Raw genomic sequence first — 24,471 nt, 5'->3', positions numbered from 1 at the left:
GCAACAAGTTGTTGTTCTTGTTGTTATTGTAAATGTTAAATGAAGCTGGCCAATTTAACGAAAAAAAATGAATTTTTTACAAATTAAGAAACCGAAAACCTGACATTGATCGTAGAAATCAGTAATCTTGTTTCGGTTATCGGTAAAAGTATCAGATAAGAATGTACAAAACAATTTAAACATGAAACAACATTTATTCATGTTTTCACTAGATGTTGCCAGTTTTTTTGTTTGTTTGTTACCTAATATGGGTGGTGGGAATATTATCGATAATGATGATGATGATGATAATGACATAACATAAAACAAGAAATGAATGAATGAATGAATGAATGAACAAGGTGTATGACAGGTCAATAATCATCATACCTAAAATGACTAAACCAATATTAGAATGAAGAACATCGATACCAGTGTAAACCCGTTAAATCAAGGAAGCAAACAAAACAAAAAACAGACATAGAATATCAGATGGATAAATCCTTGAAAAGATTTGTTCCAAAAAAAAGATTATACATCCGCAAAATAATAACTGTAAAATAGTTTTGGAATGATAAAATAATCGAAATACTATCGATATTGACGCTCATCTCGTTCGATATTATTGTTGTTGTTGTTGTTGTTGGTGTTTATATGCTTCCAAAATTTTTTATTATTTTCCATGCTTCTTCTTGAAATCGCGTAACTCATTTTTTTTATTTGTTATCCTGGAAGTTTTCTTTTTTTGGATTTTGTTTTGTTTTCATTATTATTTTTAGCATCAAAACAAAAAAAAATATTTTATTGATTTGATCATTTGAAGATAATATTTTCATAATTATCATTTCTATTGAATGATTATTTAAAAATATAAATGTTACATGAGCATGAATCAACAACAACAACAACAACAATATCAACAAGTCACGACAGTGACAAATCGAATCTATTCAAATTCGTATTCGTATCAGTCATCATCATCACCAAACAGACATAATAATGTTTTCATACCGGCAAGAGGACCAGTTAATCAAACTCAACCATCAATGTATATGAATAATGCAAGACAATCATGGCCGATGCAAAACGGATCGAATGTTGTTGGTCAACAATTCTTTTCATCATCATCGAATTCATATTATAATCCGACAATCGATAATCAACAACCACCATTTACTTCTGCCAATGTGAATAATTATTATGGTTCACGTCCATATGGTTCGTATGGTCCGATGCAAGTTGCCCAACATCCTTATCAAAATCGATTTCCCGAAACAATGAATCGACCAAATATTTCTTATCATTCCCCAGTTCAATCGATTCATACAATGATGCCAAGAAATCGTACTCAACTGCACCAACAACAACTCAACCTACAACCGAATCCTTTACAATATAACTCCCGAATGTTACGAATAGAAAATCGATATCCAAGAGGACAATTCATCGAGCAACAAGTGCGAGTGTGGCCAATGATGAATATTGATCGGAATATTGTTCAACGAGAAAATTTTTATAAATTCGGAAATAATGTTCATTTACGACAAATGTTTAATGTTCCTAGTCAAACAATTGATGAAAATATTGTCGAACGAACAAAGCCAGTAATTCGAAAGATTCGTAAAATAACCAATATAGGTTCAATTGATATGAAAAAAATACTTATGAGTCTAGAATCCGGATTACTGGCTGAAACAACTTGGGCTCTTGATTGTCTTCATATAATGTCCAGCAATGGTCATTTACAATTGCGGCCAAATTTGTCCAGTCGTTTAGTTGAATATTACAAATGTTTTTTAGATGCAATCTTTGATGATCTTTTTGTTGATACTGAAATTGATTATCAGCTTAAAATGATGCCGAATGATGATGGTGATAATGATAAGTCAAATATTAATCATTCATTAATGTTAAAGTCAAAAAAATTAATTGATACGAATGATCGTATATATCTGCTTGATTCGACAAATTATACATTCCGATCGAGAAATGGTTTACCGGTCAAATTGAAAGAAGATGTAGATCTTAATGAAAATTTTCTCAATCAATTGGAACAAGATTGGCTTGATGTTTTTTGCGATCATCAATATCTACAGAATGGTAATACTAAAAGTACGGCTCATATTATTCGAACAATGAATCCGACACATGAAATTGTTCCATTCATTAGACCAATTATTGATAAACAGCAAGAAGTTGGGAATTCAGTAAAACAAAATACATGTTTTTTATCGAAAAAACGTAAACATGAACTGGATGATGATGATGATGAAGCTGAAACATTCGGAATGATTTCAACATTATGTCCTCGTCTTGAATCTTATGAATCTATGTTGAAACGATGTTTATGCATATCGAGTATCATACGTAATGCATCATTTTCGATAACAAATAGTCGTTTGATGGCTTATGATGCTTCATTATTGTTGGTGATGGCACGTCTTCTTTCCTACAATCATAAACATGGTGAAAAGAAAACATTCAGAATGGTTTGGAATGCAGCAAATAATCCGAATAATAAGGACAAAAAAGATAAAGAAAATGAAAATGAATTATGTTTCGATGATTTTTCTTTCGAAACATTACATATGATTCGTATGAATACATTGGTTACTTTGTCTAATCTTAGTGAACATCTTGATCTTTGTCAATATTCAGACAAAATTATTCTACCATTATTAGATGGTCTACTTCATTGGGTAGTATGTCAATCATCATATGCTCGTGATCCATTACCACCAGATAATCTTTCCTGTAATATACAAGCATTAGAAATTATAGCTAAACTAAGTATTCATCAATCAAATATTGATCTCATATTAGCTACACCACCATTCGATCGAATTGAAAAAATGTATCAAGTATTAGTTGAATCGATTTCTCGAATTGATGATCAAGTTCTACAAGAATTATCATTGGTTGTGTTGGCACATTTTTCAAATGGTGATGTATTGAGCGCAAGAATCATTCTTCACGTTGATTTAGTCATCAACAATTTGTTGTTGTTTATCGAACAAAATGAATTTCACAATAGAATTAATGGCATATGTCCAGCACGGATTGCAACAGTACAACAACAACAACATCCTGATTCCAATAATTATATTGTTCTATTAGCTGCTCGTACATTGCGTGCATTAGCATCGGCTTGTGAACCACAAGATTCATATCTATTTTTTAAATATGAAACACGATTTGTTGATCTTATCATGTCGATATTTCTTGATACAAATATAAGCCAGATTTTAGCCGATCTAATGTTCATATTATCAAATGGTAAATCTGTATTTCATTCGAAATAATTTATTTGTAATTATTATTTTTATAATAATGATGATGAATAACAATAACAAACAACAACAACAGCAACGACAACAATAACAAAAAAACATTGATGATGATTGATTGGATTTTCACAAATAAAAAAAAAATGATTAAAAAAAATAAAACAATCAACATTTGAAAAAAAACACATGTGACTATATATATCTCTTCTTTTTTTTTTTTTTTTGTTTTGTTTTGTTTGAAATAAAATAATCCGATTCATTCTTGATGAGAGAAACAAGGATTGAGATTCTAAATAAATCAATTTTTGCTGCTGCTGTTGTTTGCTGCTATTTACCTTTAATATAATGAGATAATGGTAAGTGTGTGTTTGTGTGTGTTTGTGTGTGAAAATGTGACAATGAATAAATGTAGAAAGACCAGATAAGATTTGTCACCATTGTACACCTTTGTTTTGTTATAAATGTTGAGAATGGATTGGATGAATGGATGGAATGATAGGAGATTGTGGATTATATATACATGGTTTTTATTTTGGCATCAAAAGGTGGTCTCAATATAATAATAAACAATCTCTCAAAATTGAATTATGGCGTTTTTTAGTTTCGGATGATAATAATAATGATGATGATGATGATTGAATTGAAATTGATCTCACTTTGAATGACTATGTTTACGTCGGCCAAAGAATCTTTTTGGTCGATTCTTTAACGGATGTAATACGGCTAGATCACTAAGAATATATTTTCTACATTTATCCGTACATCTTTCATCTTTTTTCACATCACTATGACGATAGTAAAGATTTTTAAATTCATTAAATAATTTATCATCTGTATGTAATTTGATTGATAAATTATGCCAGCTATCTGGACTCATATCATCAAGACCAAATTTTTCCATTGCACGATATTCATGTTTCCATTGTGGTCCACGATTATTATGATTTGCTTCAGTTAGATTAAAATAAAATGTTTCATGATCATTAAGTATACCACTATCTTCCATATAATAAAGTCGATATGCTGGATTATTTTCAGTGAATGGTGTTATGCTTGGACCAATATATGCTAAACCGATTGGTACTTCATGATGTCCAGGTGAATAGAATAGCCGATATTCATCACGATGAGTGTGGCCATAATATTGTGCCAAAATAGTCTCATTAAATCGATCTATAATTCGAAGAAAATTATATAACCATGCTTGTGTACATTCTCTGTTATCCGGTGGTATATGACCAATAATATGTACTTTATCGCCAACTTTTTCCGCTTTATGTAATTCATCACTTAACCATTTTAATTGATTAGCCGGATCAACTGGATTGTAAAGACTCCATGGATTTAATCTTGCGCAATAATTTGTATTGATACAAATGACTCGCATATTGGATCGAGGTTTTACCATATAATATCCACCACTAGACAAAGACAAAAAAAAATGATAGTAAATAAAATGGGAAACAAATCAAATTGAAATTACTATCGTAATGTTTGTAGAGCGTCATCCGGTAACCAGAATGCCCATTCTTCGGCCACAGAATCATATAGCCAACTAATGGAATTTATTCCTTTAATTTCAGGAGGGGGAAAACTGTGTTTGAAAAAAAAGAAGAAAAGAGAAAAAGAGATAAGGATATCAATGAGGAGAAAAAAACTTAATAGAAATGAATTTTGAATGGTCATCATTGTCCTGTCAATCAAGCCTATTTTAGGTCGGATTTTTTTCTGCTTTCATCCAGTTTTGATCGAATCAAAAAATGCTGCTGCTGATATAAACATATTCACTTTATGATCAAAGCTACCGCTTGTACATAAAATCATAAATATTATACGGCAAGGATTTGTTCGATGGATGGTTTTTGGATCGGTCGGGTATTTATAAATCAACCAATCACCATCATCACATGAAATGTATACCATCATCATCATCATCATCATCATTTCCAAAAATAATGATAAAACTCTTTTGATTGAACATTTGTCAAAGCCAAATGTTTACACAAAAACACTACATAACTGATGACGTTATGACTATCGATCGATTGAATTGTGGCCCCTTCGCGCCCAAATGATGATGATGATGATGATGATGATAAAAAAATGATGATTGAAACCCGTTTGACCAGCAAACACGTAATTTGTTACACAGTCAAATAAATTTCTTTTTTTTCTCATCATAATAGCCTGATGGCTAGCTTAGCTTATTCAACATTCAGATCATCAATCAATCAATCAACCAATCAATCGATTGGATATAGTAAGTGATGTAAGTGTGTGAACAAAATTAAAATCGAAAATATGATCAGAAAAAAAACAAACAAACAAACAAACCTGTTGACTGGTACACCTTCATGATTGCCAATAACTGGATATACTGGAACACGGGCATATTGTTTAATTAGATTTGTTACCAATTTCATTTGTGAAATAACTTCTTGTTTAGTTACATTCCATATATCATGTGGTGCAACATCACCTGTCCAAATCCAATATTCGGCCTATATTCGGCCAGTATACCGGGGAATGAAATTGAAAACAAAAAATTGAATCGAATATCAATGGAATAATAAAAAAAATCAATTAATAAATATATACAAACATCGGAATGCATTTCATTGATATGTTTAAGTACATGTCTTAATGTTTGTACTGGTGTATCACAATTACGATAATCACCCCAAATTCCAGCTGAACGATCTTTATTTTTAGCTTGACCATTTGTTGAACGACAACATAATGGTTCACCACAACTTGCTTCAGATCCTGGTTCATAATATGGATCAACATGAATATCCGTTATTTGTACTAATTTACTAAGACTTTTATATGCAGATGATAATGATGATGATGATGATGATGATGATGATGATGAAGATGATGAATCTTTATAATCAATAAATTCATTATTTTCAATACCAGTATCTGTATTACTCATTAAATTATTATCAGTACGTTTAACATTATTTGATGAATATCGATGATGATGATGATGATGATTATGATTATAATATTTTTTTTCCGGTATCGTTATTGTCCAATTAAGATTTTTAGTTATTTTACGTGCACAATCCATACCGAATATTACACCACACATTTCACCATGTTTAAGTGTTGTATGTGTACGTATATAATCAAGATCATCCTATAGTTTTGTGGTAAACAAAAAAAATCAATTAGATTAATTGGATTCTATTTAATGACCTTATTTTTTAATAGAAATATTCATTGATTTTTTTTGTAAAGTTTTGTTTTTTTCAACATTTAAAGATAAGAAAGGCTACATGCATGCATGAATGAAAAAAAACGCGTGTTCCTCAAATAAAGTTGTCATGTGTTTGGCGGAAGTAATTGCCAAAATAAAATTATTAAAAAAAAACTTGAACATCACTCTAGGCAACAACAACAACTGACTGACTGATTATTATTATTTCTATGTGATCATGTAAATGGATTTGGCCAAGCTGAACAAGTTCTGGATTTTATTTTCATTCATTCATTCATCAAACAAAAAAAAATTGGTTAGTAATTTTACATTGTTTTGTTGCTGTTGTTGTTATGGGCCATTTCTCTCTACCAAAAGTAAAAAATTTGACAAGGCTCACTAATCAACCAAATCTTAGGTTAAAATGGTCATTTTCATTTTCATTTTCATTTTCTTCTTCTTCTCTTAATCACACCAAGTAATTATTATTATTGGTGAGGGAAAAATTTATAACCCCGACAGGTAGTTGGGGGAAAAAGCTATCACTACTACCACCAATAATTTTTTTTTGTGATCAAATGCCATTCAAAAACAAAAACAAAAACAAAAATCTAGATTAAAGATGCTATTCAGAATTACTTTCTCTTTTTTTTTTTTTTTTTTTTTTTTGTTTCTCACTTTTGGACTTTCTCTGTATCTGTATTTTCACAAAACATCAGGATTGATTTTTATGGATGATGAGGATAGCCATCCATGTTCAATCACTGACCTATTTATCTTACATAACTAAATTTTTTTCTGTATGTGTTTTTTGCTTACCAAGAGTAAAAGAGATGACACTCGAACATTGAAACCTTTTTCCGGTATAGATATTTTTCTTCTTTCATTTTAAATTTTACTATAACAACATTAGGCTGATTTGTTCTACCTATTGGATGAATATCAAAGAAATGAAAAACAAAAAAAATCACTTTCATTTTCTCTTCATTCATCCATCTATCTCTCTTTTTTTTTTCTACATTTTTTTTTTTAAAGATATTGGGTTAGATGAATGGCCACTTTTTTCTTTATTTACTTCTAATGATATTCATCATTCGCTTGACTTGACTGAGAATGTCATGTAAAATATAAAAGTGAACGAAGAAGAAGAAGAAGAAATTATCTGACAGGAAACAAAAATTAACTTTTTGGCAAACAAACAAACAAAACCACCAAAATGGATTTATTTTAATAAAAAAAACAAACTAGGAAATTTATCTAAATCCAAAAAATGGATTCTAAAATGCCCTGAAAAGCTTTCTTGATTGGTTACATTTGATTTGTTGGTATTTTCAATCTATTTTTTTGTTATTGTTATTTCAATGTCAAATTTGAATTGCAAAAAAATAAAAAATAATAAATTATTTTAAAATTTACCTTGAATGAATCAACAATTCCTGAACAAACTCTTGGTGTTTGTAAACGAAATGACATACAAACAGTATTGACAGCCATTGTCATCATTTCTTTTGAATAAACTGGACTAAGAAATAAACCTGCTAATGCATTACATGCCCAACATGATGCTCTTGATGATATACCGTTTCGCATTTGTGAACTAAGCTAGATGTAGAAAATGAAATTAAATATATAATAAAAAAAAGTCAATTGTCAATCAAATATTTACATATTTTAAATACAATAAAAAACAATAAAACAATGAGGGCAAATCAATTTTTTTTTCTTCCAAAAAAAAAAAAAAATTGATAATGGCTTTCAATTGAACAATTTACATTCCTTCATTTATTTATTACAATTTACATTCATTCATTCATTTATTTATTAATGCCTTTCGGCAAACTTTCGATTGTCATGGCCTGTTATCGTCGCCCTTTGTTTTTTTTTTTGTTTTTTTTTTTTTTTGTTTGTTCCTCACTTCATTTTATGTAAATTACATTTGTTGTTTACTTCCTTCTTACTAATAGTAAATGAATGTCACGAATTGTTGATTTTTGGTTTTTCATTTTTTTTTTTTTTTTGAAAATGAAAACATGATTCCAATAAGATGATGACAATGTCATAATATGGTCTACCCACAAACACATCTTGTAACCTTCAACTTAGATAATTGTTTAAAAAAATCTTACCTCAGTAAAATTAACCGATTTAAGCATTCTTGATAAAATATTAACAAGAAAACGTTTTCGTCTTTTATTCGATATTTTACTATTTTGTGAATTAATATCATCAATTATATGTTGTATACTTTTAGCATTTGAACTAGCTTGTTGTTGTTGTTGTTGTTGTAGATTCGATTTTGATGATTGTTGTTGTTGTTGTTGTTGTTGCTGCTGTTTGTTAATGTTATTCGTTGACAATTGATTTGTGACAACAGTTGATTTTCCATTATCTTTAATACGTTGTGATTGAAATGATGGTGTTGAATATGATGATGATTGAATTGATTCAAATGATCCAAGCAAAATTTCTGAATCATCTTTATTTATCATTAAATCACGTGAACTACGATCAGATACAAATTGTGATACTAATGCACGTAATATTGGAAATTTACGTACTTGATCACTACGTTGATCATTATTATTATTATTATTATTATTATTAACACTTGATGATGATTGTTGTTGTTGTTGTTGTTGTTGTTGTTTTGTAATAGAACTTGAATAACGTGATGATGAAGTACCGGAAGCATTATTAGCTTGTACTATTATACAGCTATACCATGTAGCAATAATAATAGTAACAAGTATTGAATAGGTAAATATACGTATACTATCATGGCGCATTATGGCGGATCTCATATCAATATTATTGGCGCCAGAATCAATAAATGTTATCATTGGATAATAATACCACATTTAAATAAAATAACTTAAATAAATGAATGAATGAATGAATTTATGAAACAAAAAATAAACTATTTCGACACAATTGTCATCTGTCCATTTGACCAGATAATGATGGATGTAATGGAGGAAATGTAATAATGATTCACATTCACGAATCTTTCATTTGTTTTGTTTTTGTTTTCCGTTGTTGTTGTTAGTGGTGGTGGTGGTGGTGGTGGTGGCAATGGTAACCGATGGCGTCGGCTCGTTAAAGACACTGGCCACAAAATAATAATAATATTTAAGTAGATTGTTCTGTTGTTGTTGTTGTTGTTGTTGTTTTATTCGTTGATTAATCCGTAAAGCGAGAAAACCTACAACAACAAACAAACAAATGAAAAACAACAAATGAAAAACAAAAAACTGAATCAAAAGGAAAAAAAATTGAGTCAAAAAAATAAGACAGGTAGATAGGAAAAATACTCTCTTTTAGACAACGTAAAATAGAAGAAGAAGAAGAAAAAAAAATTAAATTATGATACTTGGGTATAAAGATTTTCTGATTTTTTTCTCCCACTCCCCAAATCACCATCATCATTATATACTTACAGTATGTTTTTTTCATCAAAAAAAAAGTAAAAGTGTCTTGAAGGAAACAAGAAAACAGACTGACAAAACAACAACAACAACAACACTATTGAATAGATTAGATGTGTTCAACATTCAAAACGACAACAACAACAAGATCATCAATGAAAAAAATATGGTCGACCGGAAAGCTGCTATTAGAACATCAACATCAAATGTTCAAAAGTCAGATGATATGGTCATAATGTGTTTTTTTATTTCTATTCCATTTGTTTGATTATGAATTTCGTTCGTTCCGAGATAGAGAGATTGATGATGAAAATGATGATGTTTCTTTTTTTTTTCTTTTTTCTGAAATGAAAAGAGCCAAATTAAATTTTTTAGAGACATAAAAAATTGGACAAGAGTAACAGGTTAAGAAAATTAAAAAAGAAAATGAAAATAAACAAAACAAAACAAAACAAACAAAATCAATAACCTTATAGCAAAATAATTTGATTTTTTTTTTGTTCATTAAAAAAAATATATTCATTAGATCTGGTCAGCTGATCAGCTTTTTTAAAGAAATTAATAGTAAATTTTAGTTTGATGATTGATTTGTCGGATACGAAGACAATGAAATAGGATACTGAAAAACAATCCACTTTTTCTTTATTCAATATGATCGATTTACAGAAATGACAAATGCAAAATTAACAAACAAAAGAAATTATTATTTAAATTTCATTCTTGTGAATCAACAATCATTGATTTGGAAACAAGTTGCTGTCTTTGTTGTCGACGTTCGGATAATGTTTTTCGTATCAATGTCACTGTTGAATCAAAGTCACAATTTAATTTTCGTAATAAATTTTGATGTAATGATTCGCCGGCATTTACAATCGATGTATCAATTATGCTTAAACTATTTGGTAATTGTTTTTGATCAAGGTGTTGCTGTTCATTAGGTAAATACGTCATTGGTGCCGATGGAAATTGTTGACGAATACGTTTTCTTTTCAACCGTCTGATTTCTCGAAGCCATCTTTGAAAATATTTACGCATTAAGCCAGAATTATCGTCATTTTTTATCATTCCATTCATTGATGATGAGAAACGTTTATTTGTTTCGTTTTGCTGTAAATCGTTTGGCGATGTAGAATAAGCAAGTTTTCGTTTAAACGAATCATTCATTTTAATGTAATTATCATCAATCATTGAAATATTATTCAGAAAAAGATCTTCATACTGTTCATCATCAAATTTGTCATTATGGACAGTTTGTATGATTTTGATTGGTGCTGCCGGGAATGTTTCTCGATAAAAATTATATCGTTTACGTTGTCGATAATAATGAAACCATTTATTTAAATATTTTCGTTGAATAAAATGATGTCGCCATTGTTTTATTCGTTCATCTTGTCTACGAAGTTCATCATTGATTGCTGATTCGATTTCCGAACGTGCAATTACAGTCAACATTTCCTCGAATAAATTGTTGGCAAATGATGAAATATTTCGACGTAACAAATCTATTTTGATAACATGATCGGTATATACTTTTTTACAGGTTGATCTGATTATCGAAATTATAAGGCTATTTAATGTATTCTTTGAAACTTGAATCATAACATTTTTTAGCTGTTTTTGTCGAGTAATCGTTTTGACTGCTGTATTATGTATTTGTCCAGCAATCAATTGATTGTATATTCTTTCAGATTCTCGAATCGTCATTTTCATTCGATTATAGATTTGATTTGTTTGCGAACGTATAATATCTTTTAAAATAGAATCAAACACTGGATAAATAATTTGATTGATTAATTTTTTTCGATCGATAATTTCAACAGGTTTTTCCTGTGGTGTCGGAATAGAAGCAACTTGAAATGGTATATTCGAATCGAATGTTTGAATCTGTGGAAATCGAAAAGAAACTGTATCGTTAGTTTTAAAAATATTTTCTTTGGTTGCAAGTTTTTCGATTTGTTTTTTAAAAGTAAATCCAGTTGATGTTTGTTGTTGATTGTTGTTTTGTATGATTGATTGTAATTCATTTACTTCACGAATTGGTTGTTGATTATTGGTGATGATGGCACTAGAAATCAAATTATTCTTATCATAAATTAGTTTATCATTTATGTTGAAACTTGAATGAACAGGTTTAATTTGATATGATTCAAATGAAACATTATTGTTACCAAGTATAGCTCGACCGGGTGTTGTATGTAATTTGGCCATAACCAAATTATGTGAACGAGTCATTAGATTACCACTATCAATACCAATAATATGATTCTTACGAAAATAAACATTATCTTCATCATATTGAAGACCAACTCGATCACAGAAATAAGATAATTCATCAAAATTATCAAATGCTAATATTTCGATTAGATTAGCAACTGGATAGGCAATTGGAATTGATGATTTCGGTACTGAATATGCTCTACGTTGAATATTCAATGCTTTGATACGGAACGGATTCAAATATCGGTTAAGTATACAGGATTTAAAAAAATCTGCTCGCCGAACAAAACGAAAAAATTTTACATGATTTCGATTATCATAAGATTGATAAAGTTTGATTGCCAATTGTACATCGGCCGATTGTTTAACAGATTGTTGAAAATGTTTCAATTCACTTAATGTTTCACCATTACCAAGATTCAATAGAATATCATAGGCACGAAATTCCGGTTCATTATCACAGTATATTCCACGAATACTAAGATCATAATAAAAATCTTTTAATGTTTGTAAACAATTATTCAGATTTTCCTCGTTGATTTTCGGATCAAAAGCTTTCATTTCTTGTTCACAAAGATAATAGGCACAGAAAATATGGAATCGAGCACATTGTTCTATTAACGTTACTGATCTAATATCAATTAGATGCTGTTGCGTGATGTCTTTACGTATCGAACGAGTACGACTCCAAATAAAATCAAACCATTCGGCCATGTTTCCATCGATTTCATATCGGTCAACAATCTCCAAACACAGATAATTCATTGTATATTCCAAAACATGGATCGGTCTCAGTTCATGAGCCAAAGGTTCTTCTTGATCAGCGCCTGAACGTCGATATTCTTTCACCATACGACTTTCATCTGGTTTACCATTAGTATCGGCAATCAAATCCATTTCAAAAGGCGATACTTGATTTGTTTCAATACGAAAATATCGTTCCAGTTCAGGACACATATCTGGACATGTTCCAACAACAGCCACAGCTTTAGCCAAATCAGTTTGACGATCCTGACGTAATCGTAATAATTTATCTCGTGCATCCAAAACATTTTTCTTATCCATAAAAGTTATGGCACATTCATTGAGCTTTGATTGAAGTCGACGTTCTTCTTCACTATCTATTTCCATGTTTAGTTTGTTGAATATAAATGATCGTCAAATGTTTGAAAATTCTAATTCTCAATATTCCATGATCACATGTTATTTTTTTTTTTTTTTTTTGGTGAGTGAAAAAAGAGCGCCATTCGATTATTCCAAACGATACAATCGATTTTGGATTTTTCAATTGTTTGTTTACGTTATGTTAATAATAAAGAAAGATAATAACGGTCACAAGTTTTTTTTTTTAAATTTATCGAAATCTGTCGTATGACAATTCATGATTAATATAAAACAAACAGCAACAAAAAAAAGGGCTTTTCCAATTTACTACGTCATTTTCAAGGTTAATAATTTTGATTGTATTTATACGTCGGATATATTGGTAGAAATCGTAATATTTGTGATGCGCATTTCATCATATGACTTGGCAATCAGAAAAAAAGGTGATAATGATATTTGGCTTTATAACTGAAATCCGGATCATCTGCAAAGCATTCCATTAAACTTTTGTAAAAACATGAACTTGTGATGATGATTATGATGATTTATTTTATTTTTTTGTTATAAAAACGAATAATTCTTCATGATCGAAAGCTCATTCACTTGAAAAACCAACTTTAAATTCATTCATTCAACATGAAATCAATTATACCATTAACAACGAATTCGTTGAAAAATTTACGTTCATATTTGAAATCGTTTCCCGATAAAATATATTCAGTAGAAATCAAAATTAAAACTGAAAATGCTTCGCAAAATATCACACCACCAATGGCTTCAGTATCGGTCACAAAAGACAAAAAAGTAAGCTCGGTCACCGAAAACAAAGTGATAGATAAAAAATCAAATCAAAAATCATCTAATGATGAATTGTTGTCAGTGAAAAAGTTATCGCAAAACGAAAGAATCGAACGTACCGAGCAATTGGTTCTTTCATTGAAACATTCATGGTTCATAACAACATTGCCGAACGTAATTTCTCTCAATATTCGTTTAAAACAACTTTATGATCATCTTCAAATGTATCCAGAAGCAACAAATGTAGCTGTTCGTAAAAATATTGTTGAAAAATTATTGAAAATAAGGGAATTTTCACAGTTCATGTTGAATGGAAAATCTATATTAGAACGGTTGAAATCACCGAAGCAACAAAATGGTTCTAGTCCACAAATTCTTCATAATTCCAGATCGTTGCATAAAAATTATCATAGATTCGTGAATGAAAATTCACGGCAAATACTATCACTATTAGGACATGCTGATCCACCTAAAGGTCGTGGTATACGAGTATTGAGTATTGATGGTGGTGGAACACGTGGATTATTGGTGATCGAAATATTACGTCAAATCGAACAATCATATGGTCAACCGATACATAAAATATTTGATTTAATTTGTGGTGTTAGTACTGGATCTATTATTGCCATGTTACTTGGAGCATTACGTATTTCGATCGATGAATGTGATTCCTATTATCGACAAGTTAGTTCATATTTATTCAAAACTGATGTTTTTCGTGGTACTAGTCGTTTATTATGGTCACATGCCTATTATGATACAACTGTTTATGAAAAAATTCTCAAACAAATCTACGGTGATACTAAATTGATTCATACGAAAAAAAGTTCTGATTGTCCACACATGATTGCCATATCGGCTATTGTTAATCTACCTACATTAGAACCATATTTGTTTCGAAATTATGAACTTCATCCTTCAGCAAAACCATTAAGTCATTTTGATGGTAGTTCTAAACATAGAATTTGGGAAGCAGTACGAGCTTCATCAGCAGCACCTGGTTATTTTGAAGAATTTACAATTGATAAACATGTACATCAGGATGGTGGTATATTGTTGAATAATCCTACAGCTGTAGCATTACATGAAGCTAAATTATTATGGCCTAACGAACCAATACAATGTGTTATATCGTTAGGAAGTGGTCGATATCAACCACCATCTAATCGTACAATCGAACTTGACGATAATAATAAAGATGTTACGTTATCCAGTTTAAAGCATAAAATTTTACGACTTATTGATTCTGCAACCGATACTGAAATGATACATCGATTAATGCAGGATATGTTACCAGATCCAGTATATTATCGTATGAATCCAATGCTTACCGATTATTCAACAATCGATGAAAATAGACCAGAAAAATTGGAACAAATGAAACAAGATGCTCAAATTTATCTACGTAAAAATGATCATAAATTTCGTACGGCAATTGAACAACTTAAAATACAACGATCATATTATCAATTGTTCAAGGATCGTATCAATCTACAATCAAAAGTATATCGACCATTTTAAGATTGATTAGTTGTATAGAATTGTTATCAATAAAATTCTTTTTTTTTTTGAATTATCTTATTTTTTTAAACATTTTCATTGAAAAACAATTATCTTTACAAGTAAATATTAATTACAAATTTTTCAAAACTATAGTTAGAAACATTTATCAAAGTATAATTTGTGGAGAAAAAAACATACAACAACAAATAATAGAATAGGATGGAAGATGGTGTTGTCATTATCATTGAATCTTTAATTTCGAATTTTGAGCCATTCGAAGCTGTGTTGATGGCGATGACGATGATGATGATGATGATGTGGATTGCATTAATGGATTATCACTATGATCAGATTGATCGGATGGCCAATCTGATGCCGGTTGTTTATCGTCATCATTATCAATATCATTAATATCATCATAATCTTGATCGAATATTGATCGCATCCATGATGTTTCACAAATTTTTTCCGAAAGATAATTAACTAGTTTATCTTTTTGTCGTTTGAATGGTATTTCATATTCATTCGGCACAATACCGGATACACCGGATTCAAAAAATGAAAATAATGGAAACCAAATTCTAGTACGATGGCGATCACTTTGATATAAAGCTCGATTATTGGCCAATGTATGATAATAAAGAAATAGACGAGTAGATATATAAAATGCAATGAATACATCAATTGAATAATGTTCATGAGCAGCTAGAATAAAGAATACGCCAAATAGATTAAGTACCCAGGACATTGTATGTATTAGATATAGAGTAGGCGGTGTATCTACAACAAAAATAAAAATAAAATTACATTAAAGAATTCAAAACATTGTTGGAACATACATTCAGTTACGAAAAAATTAAGCATTGTCAATACAACTGTATGGCCACTGAACATATAATCACCGCATGTTCTTACACCTTGTAAAGCCATACCACCACCTTGCCAAATTAGATATGCTTGATGTAAACGTTCAGTCCATGTACCATATGGCTAATTAATTAATTAATTACAAGATTAATCTTTCATCATTATTATCATTGTGTAGAACATTTACCCGTGCTTTGCATTGAAGATGACGACCCGGTACTGATAACGATGTAATGACCATCGTAAAACAACGTATCATAAATACCGAACCAAATAATGAAAACATTCGACGTAAAAGAATAAAGCTAATTAATCAATGAGAAAAAAATTTGAATCGTAAAAAATTACATAAGGATGAAAGAAAATTGTTTCATACCGATACTTATGGAAAATCAAAATTAATGCCCAAATGATAAACAAAATTAGACCACATGTTTCGGCCATACCAAATGCCCATGGTATCAATGGAAGATTATCAAGCAATAAATCCGGTAATGGTGGATAAGTATCCATATCGGGTACACGATCATGTACAATAACCATTACGATTGCTGTTACCCATGTTGATGAAAAGAAATAAATTAAAGCGATCAATGCTTTCCAAGATTCTTGTCGAACTTCACGACGATGATGATGATGATGATGATGGTGATAATGATGACGACGATGTTTACGATGATGTTTTTGATGATTTTTTTCCAACGTTGAATGATTAGAAGTATTTTGATGATTATTATTACGTTGTTGATGATGACTAGAATTTCGATTCTTGACTGTCATCGTTGAAGCTGATGATAATGATTTTGACATATTTGGCTGTTGATTTTGTTGACCAGGATGTGAAATAGCAATCATCTGAGCTAGATCATTGCTCGTTGTTAATTGCGGAACGATACGTACCTGTTGATTATTTCGATATTTTAATTGATTATTTTTGATAAGTGAATGACTTTCATCATCATCGTTATCATTCCCATCACAGTCTTCATCAGATCGATTACTTGTTTTCGATGAACTTGATATAAATGATGAAACTGATGATGAACAATTTGATGAAATGGCTAGATTTGTTTGTTCATTCATAGCCATTCGATTATTATGTTCATAATCATTATTATTATTAAACATTTGTAAATGTTCAATATTATCACCATGGCTATGCGTTGTTGACGTTTCCATTTCCTGATCATTTTCATTTTTATATGAATTATTTGATGATGTCGTATTTGATGAGGATTCATTCGAAATATTATCCTCTTGATTTTGTTGATGATTATGTTGTTGATGATCTTTTGAATAATTAGAATAACGTTTCGATAATAGATTGTTTGTAGATTTATTGCTTCCATTGGAAAATTTCGCATGCACTAACGAATGTCGATTCGTTGATGAGGAAATGGTTGATTTTATATGATGATTTTTACTAAAATCTTCCGTCAAATTATTTGATGATTTTAAATAAACAGATCGTAGATGATCAAATGCTAAACAAAATCGTTTAATATCACCAAAAATCTGTATATTCAATGGATCTGAACGGAGATCGTCGGCAGTTAGATTAATCAATACACGGCCATCAATACGATGATGATCACAGAATAATTGTCGATAATCGCTAAAATCATTCATTTCTAACCAATAACCAACATCCTCTACGGTCCAATCATAGACATTTTTATTATTGTCTAAAATGGTAAAACCATTGTTATATTTTTTGATTAGTTGAATCGATAAGGCACCATTATTATTATTACTATTGATTCGATAATCTATCAATGAATTAATTATTGATTGATGATTCATTTTGATAGATTTATTTTCATTATTTAAACGATCTTTTGGAATGATCATTGATGATGAACGATTTTTGCCATGATGAATATAAGGATCATGATTCGTTATTGTTTTCAATGTCATTTCATTTGATGATTTTTGATCATCATCATCATTGATGACAGGTGATATATGATCATGTTTTAGGTTTGAAATACATTTTATATCATCATTACCATGATCACGATGTTCATTATTATGATTTTCATATGAAATCATCGTTGTTTTATTATTCGAATTAATGATTGAATTCAATTTATTTTCATTACTTGTCGAACTAATGTTTGACATTGTCGCCGTTATTGTGTATATCAAACATATGTATAGAGGTAAAAAAAAAATTCTAGAGAAAAAAAAAAACGTACACTTTGAGGAAAGATTTTTATATTGAAAAAAAAAATTTAATTTAACGATGAGATTAGTCAACGTTGATGAAATTTATCCACATAAATTGATGATCATATTGAAGAAAAAAAATGAAAATTAGTCATTAATTAATAGTTTATTTTATAAAAATAGTCAAAACTAACCTTATTTTTTTGGAAAAAAAAATAAACACAGAATGACAAGGAAAAAAATTCGTTAAAAATATTTATTCTGTTGATGATGATCACAATAATGAATAGAAATGTTGACTAATTTATTTTGAAATGACCGAAAACAGGACAAAAGTATACGTTGTGAAAATGAAACAACAAAAACACGTACTTGATCAACAAAAAAAAAGAAGAAAATTTCGATGATTTCTTCGTATTTGTTCAATGAATCAAAACGAGGTCGTTGATTGTTTTTTCTTTCGTTCTCTTCAACAACAACTCTCTCACTTTATCGAAGTTAATCCACAAAACAAAAAAATTTAAAACTTTCTCTTTTTTTTCACCTGAAACGATTGAAGTTGTTTGTTTGTTTGTAGATAATTGATTGGAGATAAATTGAAATTATTTAGTTAGTTCCGTTCATGTGTCATGTAATTGTGACATTGATGAGTCATCAGAAAAAGTTTTTTTTTTCACTGTAAAATTCAATAATGATAATCGATAATTGTCAAATTAATGAATTGATCACAAAAAAAAATATCACTGAAAATATAAATGAATCGATTAGAAATTTAGCATGAAAAAATTCCAATGACAACCACACCAGCAAACAAATGAAAGCATGGAATCTAAATGATGATAAGTTTTTATTGCATATTTGTCGAGTTTTGAGCAATGAAAAAAAACGGTTTTTTGATTGGTATTTGATCAATGCAATTGTGCTTGATTTATTACGTCATAAAATCAATCGATTACCACGAAAAAAAAAAATTCGATGATGACAATCACCAATGTAATTTTTTTTTTTTTTTTTTTTTTTTTTTGGTTCTCACGAATGTTATTTTAATAATACAAATATTAAAAAAAACTTGTCAATAAAACCAATGGAATATCTTTAATGTTGATTTCTTTTCATATTCTTTTTTTTACCAACAGGTTACCTTGACGATAATATTGATTTTTAAAGAAATTTTTTTTTTTAAACAAACAAAACTTGTTATAAATTGTTGCCATTTTATATTCATTTATTTATCGAACGGAAAAGTTCTATTTAAAAAAATTGCGTACAGGAAACATTTTGAAATAATTTGATTAAAATGGAAAAAAAAGAAAGAAGAAATTCTTTCACGTCATAATTGATTATTTTTTTCAATGTATAATTAATATGGGTTAATTATTCAACAACAAAAATATACGAGGAAAAAAATGTACCACTTTTTGTTGTTGTTGTTGATTACAATGACAATTAACTTCGAAATGAACGAGGAAAAAAACATATGAATGGTTTGGTTTTTTTTCTCTACCAACAAACCATCCGTAACCATTGACAAGAAATATTGTTTTGTTAAGTTTTTTTTAGTATCCGTTGATTAAAAAACAAAAAAAAATTAACATTTTCAAGGTTTTTGTAAAAAAAAGAAAAGATAAACAAATCAATGTTTACAAATTGGAAAAAATTCTGAAATTTTTTTTTACAATTGGCCAAAAATATGTTAAAATAGTCAAAGAAAAACAAATGTGTTAAAATAGAACGAGTTGTTCGTTGAAAATTGAATTTTTTTTTCTTATAACAAGAAAATATTCTTTTTAAAAAAATGAGCAATTTAAATCGTTCAACAATCAATGTAATCAATACATCAAGATCATCATCATCATCATCATCATCTTTAATAAAGAATAATAAAAATCATCAATCAACAAGTACAACAATGATGCATGTCGATCAATTGAACAGTAGTGATGAAGATTCGACAAATAATAATACTAATAACAATGGTAATAATGATCTAAAACGACAGAAATCAGTTGTTCGTGAAATTGGTTCGCAAGCAGTATGGTCATTATCATCATGTAAACCGGGATTTGGTGTTGAACAATTACGTGATAATTGTAAAGATACATATTGGCAATCGGATGGTGTACAACCGCATTTAGTCAATATACAATTTCGACGTAAAACAACTGTTTGTGAGATTAAAATATTTGCCGATTATAAATTGGATGAATCATATACGCCGAATAAAATATCCGTTCGTGCAGGTAATCATTTTCATGATCTACATGAAGTAGCATTAGTCGAATTGATTGAACCATGTGGATGGGAAACAATACCGTTACGTGATGCTGATGATCATCCAATACGTGCATTTCTCATACAGATTGCCGTACTTGGTAATCATCAGAATGGTCGTGACACACATATTCGTCAAATAAAGATTAATTCACCTGTCGAAGATACTGTATTATCTGTGAAAAAATTACCACAAGATTTTCGTACGATACGTTTCTGGGAACATACATGTTTACGATAATCATCGATAAGTTTTTTTTTGTAAAATGATCAATTTTTTTATTTTATTTATAATATTCCTCCTAAAATCATAATCATCATCATATTATGTGAGTTGTGTGTAAATTTAAAAAAAAAATTCACTTTACATTTTAAAGATTTGATAATAATAAATACAGTGAAAAAAAACTCAAACATGTATTGTTTTCCATTATTGTAATCATATATACTTTCATTTGGGAATATTACCGGTCAATGTGATATCCATAAATTTACGTTTAGCAAAACAAAGCCACCATTTGGATGGTTTACCATTATCGGTTTCAAAAACACGTTCAGCAAGACGAAAACCACATTCTTGTCGTAATTGTAATAAATATTGACGCATTAAATCTTGTTCTTCAGCTGTCGTTGGTTTTGCATACACTGCATTCAATGGAAATCCTGGATCACCTGTTTTTTTTGTTGTTGTTGTTGAAATAATTAAAATATTCATCAGAGAAAATGACTATCATTCATACCTGGTATATCAAATCGTGAAATGGCCAATGCATGCATCTCAGCAATAGCATGTTCTTTTGTATTTAAACGTTGTAATTTTTTTAAACATTCAATAACATATAATGTTAAATAGATTAATACACGATCAGCATTTGATTGTATTTCATATGTTTTGAAAAATACATTCGGTTTAAAATAGAATAATGTTTCATCAATTATATCCATTGATGGTTCAGTTTGGCCATTGGTCATCATCATCATACCATTACCATTTATCATTTGATTCGATATGATTGGACCACGAAATTTCGTTCGAAATGGTAATAATGCCATATTACCAACCGAACGATCGGATGTTAATTTTGAATGATATGAAGGCATTGTTTTCATTTAAATCATTTAGATGAAATTTTTGATTGTAATCGTTGATTTATAGCTGCCTTTGATGTTTTTTTTTCTTTTTAAAATTTATTGAAAAGATTATTATTTTGTTTTATTAATTCATTGAATTATGATTTTGATTTAAAAACAGAATAATATAAATAATGAGGCGAGGCGGTTAATATGTTTATTTTATTATGAATGACTGAATGTGATGCGGCGCTCACTTGACATCATCATTCGTGATGAGCACCTATTTATTTATCATTAAACCACTGCAGTCAAAATAGTGACATTCAATTTGCCTTTGCGAATTGTGCGAAAGAATTTAAGAAAAAAAACGTGATTCATTTTTGAAGAATGTTTTAAAAGATTTTTTTTAGGAAATGTTTAAATTTTTTGTTCGAATTGGATCATTAGTTGGTCATCAAAATGTGGGCAATAAATTTTCGACAATTACAAATTATCCATTTTTTGTAACTGGCCATCATCACCATCATCATCATCCTAATTATCATCAGAATTATACATCGATTGTGATTTTAAACCATAATGGTCCATATAAAACTGCCTCAAATCTAAGGTTTCTATCTTCGATACAGCAACAAACTAAATTGATACATTCAGATGATGAATCTACATCGCCACCGACATCAACAACTGAAGATTTACTGCCTAAATCATCACCAACATCTATCATTGAATATGATGAACATCGATTTAAAGAATTATCGATTGAATTTTCAAAATCATTAAGCAAAAATCAATTAACCAATATTGAAAATGTATGGAAAGATATTCCACCATTAACAATATCGAATGTTTTAAATGATTATTCAAAATTAGCTAAAATTAAGCTAACAGGTCTAGTTGTATTGACAACATTGGCCGGTTCTTATATGGCCATTGAATCAACAGTAAATCCAATGTTATTAATTTCAACTTTGATCGGTACAGCGTTAACATCAGGATCGGCAGCTGCATGGAATCATTTTCTTGAAGTACCATTCGATTCACAAATGCGTCGAACACAAGCACGTCCATTGGTTAAAGGTTCGCTAACACCATTACATGCGGCAACATTTGCTACGATTACCGGTGCTGCTGGACTTACGATATTAGCCACCTATGTTAATCCATTGACAGCATTATTAGGTGGTGTTAATCTTTGTCTTTATTCATTCATGTATACACCATTAAAACGTGTACATATCGTTAACACTTGGATCGGTGCAATTGTCGGTGCTATTCCACCAATCATGGGATTTACCGCTGTCAATAATTTTATTGGTTTGTTTCAATGATTCATAACATACTTATGAGAATAATTTCAAACAAATTTTCTATTCCTACAGATTTACCATCACTTTTATTAGGTCTGATATTATATTCGTGGCAATTTCCACATTTTAATGCACTTTCATGGAATATGCGTCATGAATATGCACGTGCCGGTTATCGTATGATGTCCGTTACTAATCCAAAATTATGTCAACAAACAGCATTTCGACATTCAATCCTATTATTGGGCTATACAACGGCAATGTGTGCCACCGAAATGACACATTGGTCATTTGGTATCGATTCATTACCATTTTCTTTATATCTTATCTATCTTTCGTATAGATTTCAAAAAGAACCATCATCACAAACATCACGAAAATTATTTCTATATTCATTAATTTATTTACCTGTTATTATGTTATTGATGGTTATATCGAAAAATAGAAAATCATCCAAAAAGAAAATCAATAGATCGGTGATTGAATAAATAAATTGTCTGTTTTGATCAAATTTTTTTTAAAGGAAAATTAATTGTTTTTTGTTTTATTATTTGTAAATAAATTGAATTAAATGAATCAAACCGAATCTTTTTTTCTTTCTTAATTTAAATGTGAATCCTGGCACCGAAAAGCTTTAGTTTCAAAAAAATTTTATGATATTTCTGATTTATAGATGGCGGATCATGTTCTGCAAGAAAAAAAAATTACTTTTCGTTTTGAATTTCAGTTAATAAATTTTATCTTTTTTTTAAAAAGGCAAAAAGAAAAATCATTAACGGAGTAGAAAAAAAAACGCACATCAATTTAACCATTTGGGTAAGTTATTTTTATTTATTTATTTGGGATTCATTCAGATTAATAAATAATGATAACGATAAATTACGTAATTAACTAATTATATACATTTATTATCATTAAAAATATCTCTTTTCATCATTAGTTCAACTTGAAAAAAAAGGTGTAAATGTTTGTCGTTCTAGTCAAACATACAAATGAATTCAATGATGATGATGATGATGAAACGAACGAATACAAATTGGGAATTGGAAATGAAGAAGAAGAAGACTGAAAAGAAAATATCGACAGACAAACATTGATCACACAAAAATCGTGAAATCAATCAATCCGGGGGAGAAAAGAAATTCCAAAGGCAAACACAGAAGAAGTAGAAACTTTTTTTTGGCCTCATCTCCGCTTTTTTTTCATTCAAATTCAATTCATCTTCGTAAATGACCTCTGTAATGGTCAAACGAATGTAAAAA

General features: G+C 29.5%; 7 protein-coding genes across 8 annotated transcripts; 4 read left to right on the top strand and 3 right to left on the bottom strand.

Annotated features, from left to right (window-relative positions):
• Nucleotides 1–680: 680 nt before the first annotated feature.
• Nucleotides 681–3,348, top strand: LOC113799237 (AT-rich interactive domain-containing protein 1A-like). Its single transcript, XM_027349841.2, has one exon. It carries the CDS (start codon nt 861–863, stop codon nt 3,279–3,281), a length of 2,421 nt encoding a protein of 806 aa, XP_027205642.2. The 5' UTR covers nt 681–860; the 3' UTR covers nt 3,282–3,348.
• Nucleotides 2,376–13,349, bottom strand: LOC113799236 (sphingomyelin phosphodiesterase-like). 2 transcript variants are annotated; one of them, XM_075820240.1, is made up of 7 exons: nt 9,909–10,197; nt 8,598–9,673; nt 7,888–8,073; nt 5,869–6,411; nt 5,601–5,767; nt 4,750–4,860; nt 2,376–4,687 (listed from the first exon to the last, which is right to left on the bottom strand). In XM_075820240.1, the coding sequence occupies exons 2-7, from the start codon at nt 9,327–9,329 to the stop codon at nt 3,919–3,921; spliced, it is 2,508 nt and encodes an 835-aa protein (XP_075676355.1). In that variant the 5' UTR covers nt 9,330–9,673; nt 9,909–10,197; the 3' UTR covers nt 2,376–3,918. The 2 variants fall into 2 exon arrangements, 1 of the variants encoding a protein (XP_075676355.1); XR_012846233.1 differs by lacking the exons at nt 2,376–4,687; nt 4,750–4,860; nt 5,601–5,767; nt 5,869–6,411; nt 7,888–8,073 and having other exon boundaries at nt 9,530–9,673; nt 9,909–13,349.
• Nucleotides 13,350–13,457: 108 nt separating this feature from the next.
• Nucleotides 13,458–15,584, top strand: LOC113799239 (calcium-independent phospholipase A2-gamma-like). Its single transcript, XM_027349844.2, has one exon. It carries the CDS (start codon nt 13,854–13,856, stop codon nt 15,534–15,536), a length of 1,683 nt encoding a protein of 560 aa, XP_027205645.2. The 5' UTR covers nt 13,458–13,853; the 3' UTR covers nt 15,537–15,584.
• Nucleotides 15,585–15,588: 4 nt separating this feature from the next.
• Nucleotides 15,589–18,575, bottom strand: LOC113799255 (uncharacterized). The gene is made up of 4 exons (XM_027349860.2): nt 16,762–18,575; nt 16,573–16,690; nt 16,358–16,508; nt 15,589–16,298 (listed from the first exon to the last, which is right to left on the bottom strand). The coding sequence occupies exons 1-4, from the start codon at nt 18,507–18,509 to the stop codon at nt 15,760–15,762; spliced, it is 2,556 nt and encodes an 851-aa protein (XP_027205661.2). The 5' UTR covers nt 18,510–18,575; the 3' UTR covers nt 15,589–15,759.
• Nucleotides 18,576–20,271: 1,696 nt separating this feature from the next.
• Nucleotides 20,272–21,725, top strand: APC10 (anaphase-promoting complex subunit 10). Its single transcript, XM_027349848.2, has one exon. It carries the CDS (start codon nt 20,350–20,352, stop codon nt 21,064–21,066), a length of 717 nt encoding a protein of 238 aa, XP_027205649.2. The 5' UTR covers nt 20,272–20,349; the 3' UTR covers nt 21,067–21,725.
• Arpc3A (Actin-related protein 2/3 complex, subunit 3A) lies at nt 21,277–22,137 on the bottom strand. The gene is made up of 2 exons (XM_027349849.2): nt 21,566–22,137; nt 21,277–21,497 (listed from the first exon to the last, which is right to left on the bottom strand). Exons 1-2 carry the CDS (start codon nt 21,933–21,935, stop codon nt 21,277–21,279), a joined length of 591 nt encoding a protein of 196 aa, XP_027205650.2. The 5' UTR covers nt 21,936–22,137.
• An 81-nt stretch (nt 22,138–22,218) lies between these two features.
• Cox10 (Cytochrome c oxidase assembly factor 10) lies at nt 22,219–23,795 on the top strand. The gene is made up of 2 exons (XM_027349847.2): nt 22,219–23,216; nt 23,282–23,795. The coding sequence occupies exons 1-2, from the start codon at nt 22,313–22,315 to the stop codon at nt 23,695–23,697; spliced, it is 1,320 nt and encodes a 439-aa protein (XP_027205648.2). The 5' UTR covers nt 22,219–22,312; the 3' UTR covers nt 23,698–23,795.
• Nucleotides 23,796–24,471: the final 676 nt, after the last annotated feature.

The sequence above is a fragment of the Dermatophagoides pteronyssinus genome, unplaced genomic scaffold (genome assembly GCF_027571235.1).
Source record: "Dermatophagoides pteronyssinus isolate colony J.1.1.1.1 unplaced genomic scaffold, Derpt_VIB-CSIC_2022.12 sq0006, whole genome shotgun sequence".
In the NCBI taxonomy this organism is placed as follows: Eukaryota; Metazoa; Arthropoda; class Arachnida; order Sarcoptiformes; family Pyroglyphidae; genus Dermatophagoides; species Dermatophagoides pteronyssinus.
Note: the sequence above shows the minus strand (reverse complement) of the source record. Positions and strands in the feature narration are given on the sequence as shown.

Bases quoted from the DNA above. Each gene is read 5' to 3' on its own strand.
- Cox10 (XM_027349847.2), top strand. From the start codon at position 22,313: ATGTTTAAATTTTTTGTTCGAATTGGATCATTAGTTGGTCATCAAAAT. The intron at 23,217-23,281 runs GTTTGTTTCAAT...CTATTCCTACAG, and splicing joins CGCTGTCAATAATTTTATTG to ATTTACCATCACTTTTATTA.
- LOC113799239 (XM_027349844.2), top strand. From the start codon at position 13,854: ATGAAATCAATTATACCATTAACAACGAATTCGTTGAAAAATTTACGT.
- Arpc3A (XM_027349849.2), bottom strand. From the start codon at position 21,935: ATGAAAACAATGCCTTCATATCATTCAAAATTAACATCCGATCGTTCG. The intron at 21,498-21,565 runs GTATGAATGATA...CAAAAAAAACAG, and splicing joins TTCACGATTTGATATACCAG to GTGATCCAGGATTTCCATTG.
- LOC113799236 (XM_075820240.1), bottom strand. From the start codon at position 9,329: ATGTGGTATTATTATCCAATGATAACATTTATTGATTCTGGCGCCAAT. The intron at 6,412-7,887 runs GTAAATTTTAAA...ACAAAACTATAG, and splicing joins GAATTGTTGATTCATTCAAG to GATGATCTTGATTATATACG. The intron at 4,861-5,600 runs GTTTGTTTGTTT...TTTCAAACACAG, and splicing joins GAAGGTGTACCAGTCAACAG to TTTTCCCCCTCCTGAAATTA.
- APC10 (XM_027349848.2), top strand. From the start codon at position 20,350: ATGAGCAATTTAAATCGTTCAACAATCAATGTAATCAATACATCAAGA.
- LOC113799255 (XM_027349860.2), bottom strand. From the start codon at position 18,509: ATGTCAAACATTAGTTCGACAAGTAATGAAAATAAATTGAATTCAATC. The intron at 16,509-16,572 runs GTAAATGTTCTA...TTAATTAATTAG, and splicing joins ATCTTCAATGCAAAGCACGG to CCATATGGTACATGGACTGA. The intron at 16,299-16,357 runs GTATGTTCCAAC...TTTTTGTTGTAG, and splicing joins TAATTTTTTCGTAACTGAAT to ATACACCGCCTACTCTATAT.
- LOC113799237 (XM_027349841.2), top strand. From the start codon at position 861: ATGAGCATGAATCAACAACAACAACAACAACAATATCAACAAGTCACG.